Source organism: Cotesia glomerata, linkage group LG4 (assembly GCF_020080835.1).
Source record: "Cotesia glomerata isolate CgM1 linkage group LG4, MPM_Cglom_v2.3, whole genome shotgun sequence".
NCBI classification, from domain to species: domain Eukaryota; kingdom Metazoa; phylum Arthropoda; class Insecta; order Hymenoptera; family Braconidae; genus Cotesia; species Cotesia glomerata.
This window is the reverse complement of record NC_058161.1, coordinates 2688262-2704453: the sequence shown is the minus strand read 5'-3', so window position 1 is coordinate 2704453 and position 16192 is coordinate 2688262. Positions and strand designations below refer to the sequence as shown.

The 16192-nt window shown below is 27.8% G+C and overlaps 1 protein-coding gene across 4 annotated transcripts in view; it reads left to right on the top strand.

Moving 5' to 3' along the window:
- Positions 1 to 16192, top strand: part of LOC123262690 (regulating synaptic membrane exocytosis protein 2) — a 155961-nt gene that overhangs the window by 25850 nt on the left and 113919 nt on the right. For all 4 annotated transcript variants that reach the window (XM_044725028.1, XM_044725027.1, XM_044725029.1 and 1 more), the window contains exon 3: positions 3471 to 3573. In XM_044725028.1, coding sequence (XP_044580963.1) covers positions 3471 to 3573 — 103 coding nt within the window. The remainder of the gene's footprint in view (positions 1 to 3470; positions 3574 to 16192) is intronic.

The following is a 16192-nucleotide window of genomic DNA, read 5'->3' as shown; positions in this document are numbered from 1 at the left end:
CACGATAATAGTAATTAAAATATAATTTTGTTGTTCCGAAAAACAATATCATTGAATTTTTACAAAATAGCTTTTGTCGAAGTGAAAATATAACTTTAAAAAGGTTCAATAGAGTGCGTCAGAAGGTAATTATTTGAAAACACAGTTAGGCGATTATTACTCGAAACAATATTTTAAACAGCCTCGACTCTCGCGTGGGTTAAATTGAATCTCTTTCCCGGGAGACGAATGTTTGTGTCGCGTTAATTTATGCCCTATAATTATGAGAATTACGTCATCAGCCCCGGCCTTTGGAAGCACGTTGACATGTTTTGAGACCCACCCAGTTTAGTAATTACTTCTTCTCCCCACCCAATATTTGATCTTCCTCAATTCCAAGTGTGTATATTTATCCAGCTCCCACCGGGGCTGCAAATAAACCGCTCTTATTTATTCATTTTTGAATATTTGCCTCTAACCATTCCTCGCTTCATCGCACCCAAAAACGCTCCTAATCGTTAATTTATTTTCCTCTGCGTCCGCATAATAGCCGTCTAATTATCTGGCCCATCGTGAGTTCTCTCACCCAAGTAAAGTGTTAACTTCCTAATTTCACCTCCGTGCTGAAATTCACCAGCGAGGCAAAAACCAACCAAATTTTCCACTGACAAGTCACTGAGACTCCGATACTTGACTTTTTCCCTATATATTTCCCTCACGTATTTTTTTTTCTATTCCTTAAGCATACCCTCTATTTATATGATATCCGCTGCGTAGAAAGCGTCGAATAAACCCCACGATTTCCGATATCCGGGCAACGCCGCAACGTAATCACCATTATCGCTTTCCCTTCTTATTACTCATTACATAATTTACCAAAAAATTTGTTGTTTATACTCGACGTATAACGACTAGAGTAAGGAAGTTTAATAAATTTCCAGGGAAGCCCACCCCTACGTATCCCATTTTTCGAGCGATTAGTTTCATTAGCGCTATCACGATCCAGTTATAATCTAATCTAAATTAATAAATCATAAATAAGGTGAGGAAAAATAAAGACTACAATTTCTAAATTAAATAAATAAACGTACCTTTTTGTGGTGGCATTTACCTTCCCTTTGCGTTGCATTAGCCACGATAATGAATGACTCGGTTTCCAATTCCAATTCCTCGGTCATGATCAAGATATTACTCTGAATGACAGCTGGAGAAAGAGAAGCAAGTGTGCGTGTCATTGGCGATTAGTTGAAACGCCAACATTTCAAGTCAAGTAAACCGTGGATGCGTGAAATTCTGCGGTAACTATCTGACATTCGAAGCAGGCTGTAGACTATTAGACTATGGAGAGTCTGGTTGGATCGAGAGCATCGCAGAGAAGTAAAGGACTTTAGTAGAATCCTCCTCCACTCCAATTATCACACCCAATCGACATTTCCTCGATAAATCGATAAGACTCTTCATCTGTACTCGTCTCATTTCGCTCCATTCGGCTCCCATCTTCTGCTAGTTACTAGTTTAGTTATAACTATAACTACTTCTGCTTTATCCTTAGTTTCCTGGATTATGTCTTATCGCTATCAACGATTCTCCAGATTTTAGATGACGTTAATTACCGAACTTTCGTTTTATTTGTTTTTTGGTGAGATTGGAGACGTTTTTATTGGAGAAACTTTAAGGAAATTTGCAAGGATTTTTGGTACTTTTTATTTTAGGATGAAATTTTAGACTAAAAATTTTCAGTTAAGTTGAATTAATTGGAATTAGAAAAATTAGGATTTCTTATTTTTCCATTAATATTTTATTGATGATTCAAAAATCGGGTTTTATTTTTACACTGATAGAAGGATTTATTTGTATTAAAAAAATATTTGTTAATAGTTAACAAATCATTTATTAGAGACCATTTTTTAGTATCAAACAAATATTTCTTAGTATTTAAAATGATTTGTTTGTATTTAATAAATCAGATATTCATTTATTAAATATTAATAAATCTTTTTAAATACTAAGAAATATTTGTTAAGGACTAAAAAGTGGTCTCTAATAAATGATTTGTTAAATATTAACAAATATTTTTAACTATAAACAAATCCTTCTATCAGTGTAATATTGTCGGGATTATTGAAATTTTCAAAATTAATTTTTTTAGGCACCTAGAATGAAGTGACTTTAATGAATTTTTAAGATTAATTATCGGAATAAATAATTATTAAATCGAAATAATTTTATTTTAGTTTCTTAAAAGCTTATTCACCTCTCAGGAAATTTATTTTTAAAAAATTACCAACAAAATTTATAAAAATTTTATGTACAGACAGAGCCTGAATATTTTAATAGTAATACAGATTTTTAATTTATTTTTTCGATAAATCAATTGACTAATTATATTGACAACAAATAACTATTTTAGATAGTCACTTAGATTGTACTTGGTGGAAAATTTTTTCGGTTAAATGTTCGAAAAAAAAAACAATTTTTAGTCGAGGATATTGCTTTGTTTTTTTTTTTAATTTTCTTTAGTTTATTCATTAGTAATTTTTGTAGCCAGGATTTTTGCCTTAATTTTAAAGTAACAATTAATGGTGTTAAATTTTTGATATTAAGGCAAAAATATTGGTCGCATAAAAAATTTTCGAAATAAAAATTGTTAAAAATTTAATTTTCTAAAAAAAATGTCATAATTTTTTCTCAGGACCAATAAAAAAGTCGTAATTTAAAAATAAAAATTTTTATAACTAGCAAAAATTTGAATCATTAATTATGAATCTTAATTTTGGAATTGCGGTAAAAATATTAGTCGTAAAAAAAATCACAAGACAATTTTTTTTTTAAAAATTAAATTTTCTACAAATTGTACTTGATGGAAAATTTTTTCGGTTAAATGTTCGAAGAAAAAAACAATTTTTAATCGAGAATATTGCTTTGCTTTTTTTTTAATTTTCTTTAGTCTATTTATTGGTATGTTGTAATAACAATTTTAAGTGTAGTTAATTAGTTATACCGGAAAAAATATTAAAAACCTTCAAATTTACAAATAAGTACATATTGTAATCTTAATTGTAGAAAAAAAAAGTTTCCATTTAAACTTAATTTTATTTATCGATTTTAAGTTCAAATTCTGCCGAGGCTTTTAGTCTAAAACACCTATACGACATTTACATTGAAAGCACGTGTAAACGGCTTACAGGTCATTAAAAAGTTACCACTGTGCTTGTGAATTACCGTAAAATGTTTCAGAGATTTAAGTAAAAAATCAACTAATATGTTTTTGGGAGCAAAATGTATACTATTTTGCAATTACTTACTTAATTAGATTGTTCAAAAAATTGAAAGCTTTTTATATTCATCACGATAAAATTAATTTTTCAATTTTTATACAATTAATAATCTAATTTTTAATTGAAAAACATCTAAAATTATCTTCAATACTAATTTTAATTTTTTTTCAATAAAAAAAAATATTTTTAACTTGAAAAAAATTTTTTTTAAAGATGGTGACGACGCAGCCGGAATCAAATGTAGAAACAGTGACACCCGAAGACACTGGAACAACTTTCAGCAAACTAAGACAGTTGATGACGGTAACGGGTAATGGTAAGTTATTTTTATCTATTAATAAACTAATTAATTTATTTATTAAAAATAATATCTATGATAATACTAATAATAAAAAAATATTGGTTCATTTATTTAAAACCGGGAAACGTAAAAAATTTAATATATCATGTATCCAAATGTTTACGAAGGAATGGAACAAATAGAATACAAACATGCAGATATTGAAATATGGTTATCATTTGTTTTATAACTTGTTTTCCTCTGCAAATACTAGCTACTGGCTTCGGCTTCAGCTTTCATGTTTCCTTAGGGAAATATTGCTATACTTTTTAACTGGGCATATTTCATCGTAAACACAGAATTTATTCAATAGATCAAGCGATGTATATTTTACCGTATTCGGAATGTCGATGTCGATGTTACGGAACATAGACAGTCTTAAATAAATTGCAGTTTTCACCTCAAAATCAATTTTACCTATTGAATGACTGGAAGATAAATCTTTATACTTGAAAAGAAAAAATTTATATTCATTCAATAGAAATATTTTTGGAAATAGAAAATTGAATTTTTATTTTTTCACTTTGGAAATTAATAATTTTCAAAAGTAGAAAGTTAATAATTGAATTTTTAAATTAATTAGTCAAGTTATCTATATTATTGAGAGAATAAGAAAAATTTTGTGTCCAAGATAGTCATATGATAAATTCGGTTATTTTTAATGAAATATAGGTAGCGATACGGAATCGCGGAGATGAAATTATGAAAAATCTAAATTAAAAAAAAAATAATTAACGGTTTGGCTTCAGAACCTTTTAGAGCATGCAAAAGAAATTCGATTAGTATATAATAATCATAAGAAAAAAATTTATCGAGAGTTTTAAAGCTAATTTTGCCATATTTTGTCATATTTGGGGGCGGCCATGTATCGAGAGTTCTCAAGCCTATTGCGTGTGAGCGCACCCCACGCTCTCCGATGCGGAATCGCGAGACGAAATTATGAAAAAAACTATAAAAAAAAAAAAAAGTAATCAATGGTTTGGCTTCAGAACAATTTGGAGGATGCAAAAAAAATTCGATTAGTATATAATAATCATAAGAAAATAATTTATCGAGAGTTTTAAAGCTAATTTTGCCATATTTTGTCATATTTGGGGGCGGCCATGTATCAAGAGTTCTTAAGCCTAATACGTGCGAGCGCCCTCTACGCGGAGATAAAATTATGAAAAATCTAAATTAAAAAAAAAATAAAATTTTCAATTTTCTTAGCGGGAAGTTAAAAATTTTTGGCTCCATATATACCAGTGTAAAAGAGGAGTAACCATTCTATTTAAAATATCAAGATTATAAAATTTATAAAACATAATAAAATTTAGTTTTTAAATAAAAAAAATAAATAGAAAATATATTAAAGTAGTATTCATTACACTGGCCCACAAAAAAAAAGTGGTCTATACTTTTAACCAGACCTATCTTTATGTATTTTGACGCGCTAAATCCGAATCTGAAGTCAGTTTTGCCCGTACACCCTCAAAATTATGAGTAAAATACAAAAAAAAAACCCAAAAAAGCAAAAAATTGCGAAAAACTGCAGTCACAGCGATGAATAAATTTTTGTGAACCCAGATCAAGTATGATTTTCATATAGAATTCACTGAATCTAAATCTAAACGTTGAGTAGCCCCTTGATCCGTCAAAATTTGAAAAAATTGCAAAAAACCGAAAAAAAAGGCAAGAAATCATGAAAAATCGAAATTATCGAGATGAAAAAAATTTTTTGGATTCAGATTGAGTATAATTTTTATGTACTTTGTTCCACTGAATTTGAATCTGAAGTTTTCTTGTCCTGTTGACGTTTTAAAATTAAAAAAAAATCTCAAAAAATAAAAAAAATCGAGAAAATTGCAGTTTTAAATATGAGAAAAAATCTATTAATCACGATTGTTAATGACTCAGGTGCATTTTAATGGATGAAATATGATCTTAGAATTTAAATATTCACAAAATTTTAAAATCTATAAAAAATGAAGTATAAGTAGAATGAAGAGAACGATGACTGCAGTTTTTCGCAATTTTTTGCCTTTTTTTTGGGTTTTTTGCATTTTACCTATAATTTTGAGGGTGTGCGGGCAAAACTGACTTCAGATTCAGATTCAGCATGTCAAAATACATAAAGATAAGTAGGTCCGGTCAAAAGTACAGACCACTTTTTTTTTGTGGGCGGGTGTAATTTTTATGATTTTTACTGAAATAAACAAATTTGTGCCTATAAAAGTTAAGAAAAAAATGTATGACATAAAAAAATATAAAAAGTCTATGAGTATCATCCAGAACAAATTTTAATTTCAGTTTGTAGTTATTTAAATTGTTACCTATGTAATACAGACTTTGTTTAAAAATTATACAATTTTACACCTACCATTTCAATAATTAATAGTTTTATGAATTAATGAATATACTGCCCAATAGTAGTAATTTAGTGAATAAAAGTATTCACAGAATAAAATATCTTCAACATCAAAAAATATTTTAACACCGGAAAAAAATATTTACACCGGCAGCGGTGTTATTTATCACCGCTTTCGGTGTTGGAATTTAACACCGCAAATTTTAACACCTACACCGCTTTGGACTTACCCCGTCTTTTTTTTACAGCGAACTGATCCCACCTCAAATGATCCCACTGACAACTTATCCCATCATCATCACCCCGATCTTACTAGATGTAAGATGCTGAAACTAGGGATCAGTTATCGGTGGGATCAATTGACGCTGGGATCAAATTACAGGTATTAGTTGTCGTAGCATTAAATTCTGGGAATCACTTAACGTGACACCAAATTTTTTTTTTAAATAAATTTTTAATTATCCGATTAATCTATTTAAAATCTTGTATAAAATTTTTCAGCTCAAAAATTAATCAATTGATAAATATTTAGAATAAATATTCAGAATAAAAATTAAGAATAAATTTCTTGAAAAAAGCAGAAAGTTTCTGGACTCTATTTTTATTATAGAAAAAAAAAATAATTCCAATAAAATTCACTCTGGGTTATGATTAATATTATTAAAATTCTTTTTATAAATTGAGATATCAGTCAATTATGAATTATAAGTATAAAGTACTACATTACACATTTATATTTCAATAAAAGTAGTGATCTACTTTTATCCGAATTTCATCTCGCTCTCCTTCCTCTCGGCCTCGGTATATCTTAAATTTAATTTTATCCTCAGTTTCAGTTTCCACCGGTCGTTTAAATTAGGTCATACTCATTGAAGCGTTGCACGTAGATTATTCAATTTTTTCTAAAATTACACGTAAAAAAAAATAAGAATTGATAATTATAGAAGTTAATTGTTTTATCTTCAATCTCTTGTAGTAATTTTTTTTATAATAAAAATTAATAGCGCTTTTTAATTGGGCTCTTAAACGAGATTGTGAGAAAAAGATAATGAATCTCAAGTTAAATTTTTTTTTTTTAGTAAATTATTATTACAGAAATAAATATTAATTCAGACTTATCTAAGTAAGAAGTGTAACGATAGCTTATTTATAGAATTTCAATGGGAATTCTGTAAAATGATATTTAGCTTTGATGAATTCGCTTCATGCTTTTTAATTTATTTTTGCTGTAAAGTTCTGTATTTGTATTACGTTGTCACTTCTTTAGAAATTTATATCTCAAAGAGAAAGTTTGCGCTAAGAAAATATTTTATTTCTGAAAAATATAGAGCTCAAAAACTCTATAATCAGAAAAAGTTAGTACAAATGAATTTTGTTGAGATTATAAATTATTTAATAGCAGCTTTGAAAATAAAGGATGGTAATATTAATAGTTTTTATGGTAATAGTTACTATAAAAAATGGTAAAGGCTACTATCCAGGATACTAGCCCCAACTATTTAAGATTCTAAAAACTCTCCAATTAAAAAAATTATATTAAAAAAATAAATATACACACTTGTAATTATTTAACATCTATTAAATATTGATTATTTAATTATATACTACAGAGTTTGTTGAGACACTAGATTTGTAACTTTGTAACTCGTTTATCGTCAGCCATTTATTCGAATAAAGATTTGACAACATCGCGTCAACAGCTGAGAAAAAAAAAAGGATAGAAATATAGTTACAGGGAGAAAAATGTTTAACTCACACACTTATCCACGTCTCTGTTGTGGGTACAATCAAGCGCGCTATTGCCAAATCTGTTTATTTATTCCGGTAAGTAATAAATACCAAAGTCATTTTATTACTTTACTTTATTAAATAAGTAAAAATCATCAATTGTTAAATTGTTTAAATTATTTTAAATTAAAATAAAGAATTTTGATGAATATTGGGAAGACTAAAATAAAAAAAAAATTTTAACATTATTTTGACTCGTTAGTTACGCTCGAACTTCCTTAAAAGCATACAGAGAATAGCTCTTGTAAATATATGTAGTTTCGTCAAAACAGGCAATTGTTTCGTTAACGTGAGGATCTGTATAGTTGAATTAACTAAATGTAACGCTAAAATAATGATATGGATCGTCATTTTGATGATACGATGTATAGCTGAATTGGCTATACAGCGTATATCTCTAAAAAAAATGACTATACGGCGTATAGTCAGAATAACGATACGTATCCTTATTCTAACAATATTTTTTTCTCCGTGTACACTGATAGAAGGATTTCTTAGCATTTAAGAAGATTTCTTTGTATTTAAGAAATCATTTCTTAAACATCATTTCTTAGCATTTAAAAAATATTTCTTAGTATTTAAGAAATATTTCTTTGTATTTAAGACATATTTCTTAATATTTATATTTCTTAGTATTTAAGAAATATTTATTAAATACTAAGAAATGATGTTTAAGAAATGATTTCTTAAATACAAAGAAATCTTTTTAAATACTAAGAAATCCTTCTATCAGTGTAATATACATAATTTATATATTTTTTATAGTTTTTTAATATAATTGAAATATATTTTTTATGTATTTTGACATATATTTTTTTTTCATGAGGGATTACTCTCTTCAAAATTATTTTTTTGGTTCAAAATTTTTTCTCTCGAATCAAGTTAATTTTTTTTTCAGTCCAAATATCAATTTTGAACCTCAAAGAGTATTTTTTAGTAAATTGTACCAATATTTAATAATCAAAGTCGATGTTTGATCATTCCGAAAGCCCAATAGGATGGCAATAACGTAAGTCACCCAAGAATTTGAGAATTTCCAGCACGTTTTAATCTGAATATACCTTTCAAGGGGGCGTAGCGTATCTGCGACGTAAATTCAATAAACCGATGATATTTATCACGGTATCGTTTTCTTATTGGAGGAGTCCTATCCATTTAAAACCACACACTGGTCTGTTTGCTCCGAACTTATATTGCTCACACGGGGCTTAGATCAGAATAGAGAAAATTTTCCAGGCACGTACCGGTTCTTTTATTCCATTCCTGTCCCTCGTTCTTTCTTTCATCCTTCGCTTCTTCCTTGTACCAAGCAAGTCCCGAGACTTAGATCCACAAGATATACAAGGGTCCTCCAGAATTTGAATACCTCGGGGTCAAAGTTTTGCGAAGGACCGTAAAATGACGGAGCCAAGATATTTCTTATATAACTGAAAAACGTCTGAGATAATAACAAGAATAAAAAAGTATATAAAGAAAAAGAAAGAAAAAAAAGGAAGAATAGATATGACCGAATTAGAACCAAGGGTGAAATCTTCGAGGGTAAACTTTGAGGCTCCTTTTGCTCACTCTATCTCAACTTTATCTTTTTGCCAACTACCCTTCTTCACCTCACTCTGTCCCCATCTTACAGCAAACAGTCTTACTTAAACTTTCATCTCTTTTTGATTCGAATATCCTCTTTTTTTCCTTCTCCTCATCCTCCTTACTACGTAATACGGCTTATTCGCCAGGAGACTGTGACTAGAGACTATGCCGAGGTGCTAATTGGACTCAAGACTTTCAGACAGCGACCTTGCCGAGTAACATGACCCGATATCTTCCAATTCATTTTGCACCCCCGCTACCGACAATCTAATAAAAAATATAAAAACTGCAGACTGAGAAAAAAAAAGAAAAAAAAGCTCAGGGTTTGGTGAGAAATATTATTCCGTGGGACTTTGAATTTTGCTGGTGGAAAGTTAATTAATGATTCGGTGATTTATTTTACGGGTTAAAAAAAATGATTTAAATATTTATTTTTAACAAAAAAAATCATCAATTTCTAATATATAAGCATTAATTTAGGGAATAAAAGTTAAAAATATTTGTTAAATTTATTAATCTTTGGATTAATAATCTACATTATTAAGAGAATAAGCAAAATTTTGTGGACAGTGTATTTATATGATAAAATGGGTTTTTCTAGTTAAATTGGGTAGCATTGGAAAAGTCTTGACCTGGAGTTGTGTCTTTTTAAGGTTTCATATTATTCTCACCAATAGTCAATTTATTATAAGTATTTAGGCTGGATTCGAAAATGCTCTATCTTTAGATACATAATTAAGAAATGACCTTGTATCTTGTGAACTATTGATATTTTTAAAGATATAAGCTCATCCTGATGTTACATTCATCAAGACCTTTCATTTGAGTACCCACATGCATTTTGATATATTTTTCATTTATTCATATATATAAATATATAAAATATATGAAATATTGATGTGGGTACTCAAATGAAAGCACTTGATGAGTGTAACATCAGGATGAGCTTATATCTTTAAAAATATCAATAATTAAGAAATGTCCTTGTACCTTGTGAACTATTGACATTTGTAAAGATATAAGCTCATCCCGATGTTACACTTATTGAGACTTTTCATTTGAGTACCCACATCAATTTTTCATATATTTATATATGAAAAATATATCAAAATGCATGTGGGTACTCAAATGAAAGCTCTTGATGAGCGTAACATCAGGGTGAGCTTATATCTTTAAAATATATATGTATAATGAAAAATATATCAAAAATGCATGTGGGTACTCAAATAAAAGCTCTTGATGAGTGTAACGTCGGGATGAGCTTATATCTTTAAAAACGTCAATAGTTAAATAATTACAGTGCAATGTAACAAAAGTCATTATTTAATAAAGCAAAATTTTATTCATTTATAGTTCACAAGTCACACGGCAGTCGCATAGTGACTGCAAAGTTGCTAGTATAAAATTAATTTAATTAACAAAAATTAAAAATATATGTCCAAATTATGAATTCTTCGATCAATTATTTATTTATTTATTGATTTATTCTTTATTTAAAATGACCAATTAACATTCAATTTTCTGTATACATATTTAAATATACCTACACTACAAAATTAAAATTAAAAAAAATAAATTTTTTTAAATTTTAATTAGGTTTAATCTCAAAAAAAAAATTCTTAAATTAAAGTAAGTGAAATAATTTTTTTTTTGGATCAAACATATTTTGTTTTCAATTAAATATATATTTTTTTTAGTGTAATAAAAAAAATTCAAATATTCATACCTGTGAATAACAAAATTCTTGATACTGTAGTATTAAAGTTTGGGTTATCGATCGCTCTGATTAATAATCCAGACGATGTATTATTTAGATTAGATGGTTGTCGGTTCTGTTTGCGTTTGTACACTAGGTGTGACGATTCGGGGTTATTGTACAAGGTAATAGTTACAATTATAATACCTGTCAATATTCGTTCTTGTAATTTATGTTATAATAAATTACGATAATTCAAAAAAAGAAAAAAAAAGATTAAGCTTTTACGGCCAGTAAACGCTTAATACCTACTTAGGTCATCTTAAACGGAAAATTAAATTTTTTATGGGTTGTAAGGATTAAAAAAAGTGGCAGACCGGACAGATTGACATCTCTTAGCTTATTACTTTTTTTAACAATGTCTGGAAGCATTTACGACTTTTTTACTACCTTCTCGTCTTTATTTTGTTGTAGGTTATATTTTTTTTGTATTTATCTATCCATTACTATTCTTTAGTATTTCCATTGTCGGTAATTCTATTCGATCCAACAGAATTACATTTTAAAATGTATCCCAGCAGTTCAATTCGGGGTGAAGGAAAAACCGAACAAGACGGATAGGAAAAGTCGAACGTTGATAGAGTTATGGTTACAAGTTTCCACCCAGACAGGTTTCATTTTCGAATCGAGTGTCGTCTTTTATCAATTGCCTTTATATTTGACGATACAGTCTATCTTTTCTCTGCAATAGAAAAGATACTTTTTACTTTTTACTTCTTTTTAGGTACTCAATACTACTACTTAAAAAAACAATTATATTGTAACTTTGATAAAAATATAATAATTATTTAAATTTTGATGTTTTTAATGATATAAGCTCATCCCGATGTTACACTCATAATTCATAAATATCATATATATAAAATATATGAAAAGTGCATGTGGGTACTCAAATGAAAGGTCTTGATGAGTGTAACTTCAGGACGAGCTTATATCCTTAAAAACATCATCTGTTAATAAAATGCAAGAGTCATTCTTTAGTTATTAACATTTTCTTAAATATAAGTCCATTTTAATATTGTACTCATCGAGACCTTTCATTTGAGTACCCACATGCACTTTTCATATATTTTATATATTTCATATATATGATATTTATGGAATATATAAAATATATGAAAAGTGCATGTGGGTACTCAAATGAAAGGTCTCGATGAGTGTAACTCCGGGATGAGCTTATATCGCCAAAAACATCATTAGTTAACAAAATTCAATAGTCATTCCTTAATTATTAACATTTTCGTAAATATAAGTCCATTTTAATATTGTACTCATCGGGACCTTTCATTTGAGTACCCACATGCACTTTTCATATATTTTATATATTTCATATATATGATATTTATAGAATATATAAAATATATGAAAAGTGCACGTGGGTACTCAAATGAAAGGTCTAGATGAGTGTAACATCGAGATGAGCTTATATCGTTAAAAACATCAGTAGTTAACAAAATGCAATAACCATTCCTTAATTATTAACATTTTCGTAAATATGAGTCTATTTTAATGTTATTCTCTTCAAGACCTTCCATTTGAGTACCCACATGAATTTTTTTATATATTTTATATATATATATATATATATATATATATATATATATATATATATATATATATATATAAAATATATGAAAAATTGATGTGGGTACTCAAACAAAAGGTCTCGATGAGTGTAATTTCGGAATGAGCTTATATCGTTATAGACTTAATTACTTAACCCTTTAATGTTCTGGAAGCGCAATGAATCTGAGTGTGAACTGTTAGGGGAGAGAGCCAATCATAGTCCGTTATGCGGTTGTGTGAAAGACGGTTTAGTTGAAGTAGTGTATCCATGCGTCCCTTTCTACTACTTTTCTGGCCCCCTCTCTAGGAAAAAGACTATAGCTCTCTCACTTAAAAAGAAAAAGACATATGACTCGAATTAAGAGTGGGGATTCAAGGCCGAACATTAAAAGGTTAACAAAATGCAATAGTCATTCCTTAATTATTAATATTTTCGTAAATATAAATCCATTTTGATGTTATTCTCACCGAGACCTTTCATTTAAGTACCCACAAGCACTTATCATATATTTTATATATATGATATTTATGAAATATATAAAATATATGAAAAGTGCATGTGGGTACTCAAATGAAAGGTCTTGATGAGTATAACATCGAAATGAGCTTATATCGTTAAAAACATCATTAGTAAACAAAATGCAATAGTTATTCCTTAATTATTAACATTTTTCAAACATTCTTCGGCCTTTATCATTAAAATATTATATTTTACGAAAACAAATCTAAATTATCCTTAACCTACAATTAACACTTTCATTATTAAATACAATTAAATATTTCATTATTCAACTAAAAGAATAAAAAATAATTTTTTTTTTTCATTTTAAAGCCATTATAATTTCTGAAAATTGATAAAAATAATTTAGCAGATATTTAATCATTTTTAGAACTTTTGTTAACAAATAAATTATGGCAAAAAAATAAGAGAAAAAAATTAACATGTAGAAATTTTAAAAAATTAAAAATGCAATTTTTAAAAAATAATTTTTTAGAATTAATTTATTTGTTAAATAAAATTAAAAATTGGTCAAGTGACAGCTAACTTTAATGTTACAATAAATTTTAAAAGTTCATTATTGGCGTCAACTATGATTTATTTACCACAAATAAACCATATCTTTACCATGAATGAACTATTTATTTGACGCAACTAAATGGCTCAAATATATTATATATTTACCAGAAATAAATATTTATTTGGCCATATCCAACTATCTTATATATCTTATATATTTGGCTCAAATAAATCTTATTTCGATCAAATATTTCTTTTTTTCTGTGCGGTTACACGTACATCAAGATAGTCACGTCAAACACAATAATTATTACCGAAAACCCTTTGTCATAAAACCGCGCTTCAATAATTAATAAAATTAAATAATTAATAGCAACCACTCGTCGCTCATCATCCGTTTTCTAAACATTAATTATCCATAAATTACTTATTCACCGACCGGATGCTTTATTTAATTACACTTGCCCCTTTTTCTGTTTATCTTACTCCCATTATCACAGACTCATTTTTCGTGACGCGATGAATATTCATGAGTTTCAACACTCGGTCACCGTCAGCTCTTTTTATTTATTGTTATTTATTTTTAAACCCCTACCGTGATTTCAGTTTCATCGCTAAAATAATTACCGTCAAAAAACTTGCCAACTGTTAATTATACTATCATTATTTAAAAGTTTTTACATCCGAATAATTAACAAACTAAATACAAACTTTGTAATTATAATAAACGCCACGGTTTTTCGGATTTTTTAAATTAAAATTCAGTTATTATTTTATTTTTATTTTTTTTATAAATAGTTAATTTTTTTACGGTACAATAATTATATTATAAATTAACGAGATTACTAATGAGTGTAATTATTTAAATTTATTAACAATTCAAAGTGTTGACAAGTGTATTCAGGGGGTTGAATTTATTCGAGTGGACAAAAGGATCAGGAAGGATTTTCCGCAGTACAAGAGTCAAATGTTGTGTAGGGAAAATCGGGTCAGGATTAAAAGCAGGTGAAAGGAAAATTTCAACAAGGGTTAATAATAATAATTATAATGAAATTTAATAGACAAAAAAATTGATTTGATTCAAAAAAAATTTTTTGAAATAGTTAAAATTATTTTGAATTAAATTTTCTTACTTTGAGATTTTTTTGTTTGATTTAAGAAAATTAAATTATTCAAAAAAATTAGAAATAAAAAAAGTTTGAAAAATCCAAAAGTGCATGCCTCATAATCTCATTTTTCATAATAAAATTGATTAAAATAAAATACAAAAAATATTTTTAAATTTTTCGCGCCATTGTCCACCCAGAAAAGAAAAGTTACTGCGCATGTATTGTAAACGAACCTTATTTACATAGATATAGATATACGAACGATTAGTGGATTTTTAGTTTATTGCTAATTATAAATAAACTACATTGAATTAGACCGTGATCTTCGAAATTACTTAGTTTTTAATCATATTGAAGCGTATAAAAAATAAATGAGCTTGATCAGTTAAGTTTTTCGGCAGTTGTTGTGACCATGCCAGTTTTCATACATACATTTGACACACGGACGTCCGCGGAATAATTAAAAAAAAAATTTTTTTTATTTATTTAAAAAGCAAAATGTCTTTTAAAAATGTCATAAGTGTTGAAATTAGTGTTTTTCCATGACATTAATGTGTAAATATTGTTCTACAAGTGCGACAGAAGATAAATAGAGACAATTTTAGTTCAAGAAATCACTTGATTTTTGTAAGGCGAGTGTAGAGCACAACCTCATCCGCTTCGCTTATGAGGCGTGCAATTACAAAAAAATAACACAACGTCATTGAAATTAAATTTTTTTGATTTTAAGAATTTAAAATAATTGTTTTGTCACTCTTTCCTACAAATTACATTAAAGTTTATTGTATTGCGATTAAAGAACCAATAACTTGTCCTTTCAGTTTTTCGGTATGATTTGAAGTATAGTTTGAAATAATTTTATTAAAATCGTTGTCGTGTTAAATATTTTTTTTTTTTCATGTAACATTAAAATTTGAATGATTCAATTTAAACTTTATATTCGTCGCAATTATAGTGATTAACTGTGACCAATGGTATGGAAACAAGATTGTATTTTTGAATTGCTTCATCTAGTTTGTATCTGTACTTTAAGCAAAGTTCAACAGTTTTTGCGAGATATGAAATCCAGCCATTTCTAAAAAAAAAAAAAAACAAAATTTATTTATAAAAACTGCAACGTAAATTTTGAATTTTAAGACGTATTACTGCACAGAAAAAAAATTTACTTGAATCAAGTAAATAATTGTGAAGAACTTCATCTTCTTGATTTAAGTAGAAAAATTATTAAACTAATCAATTTTTCTTGATTTAAGGAAATTTCACTTGATTCAAGAATCAGTAAAATTATTTTCGAACAGGATAAAGCTTCGCGTTATGAGGCGTGCGAAAAAATGATAGGCTTACCGCAGTGACATTTACAACCACATTTTCCAATTGAATGCTGGAGCATAAATGATTTTCTATTGGCACGGATCTTATTTGACCGA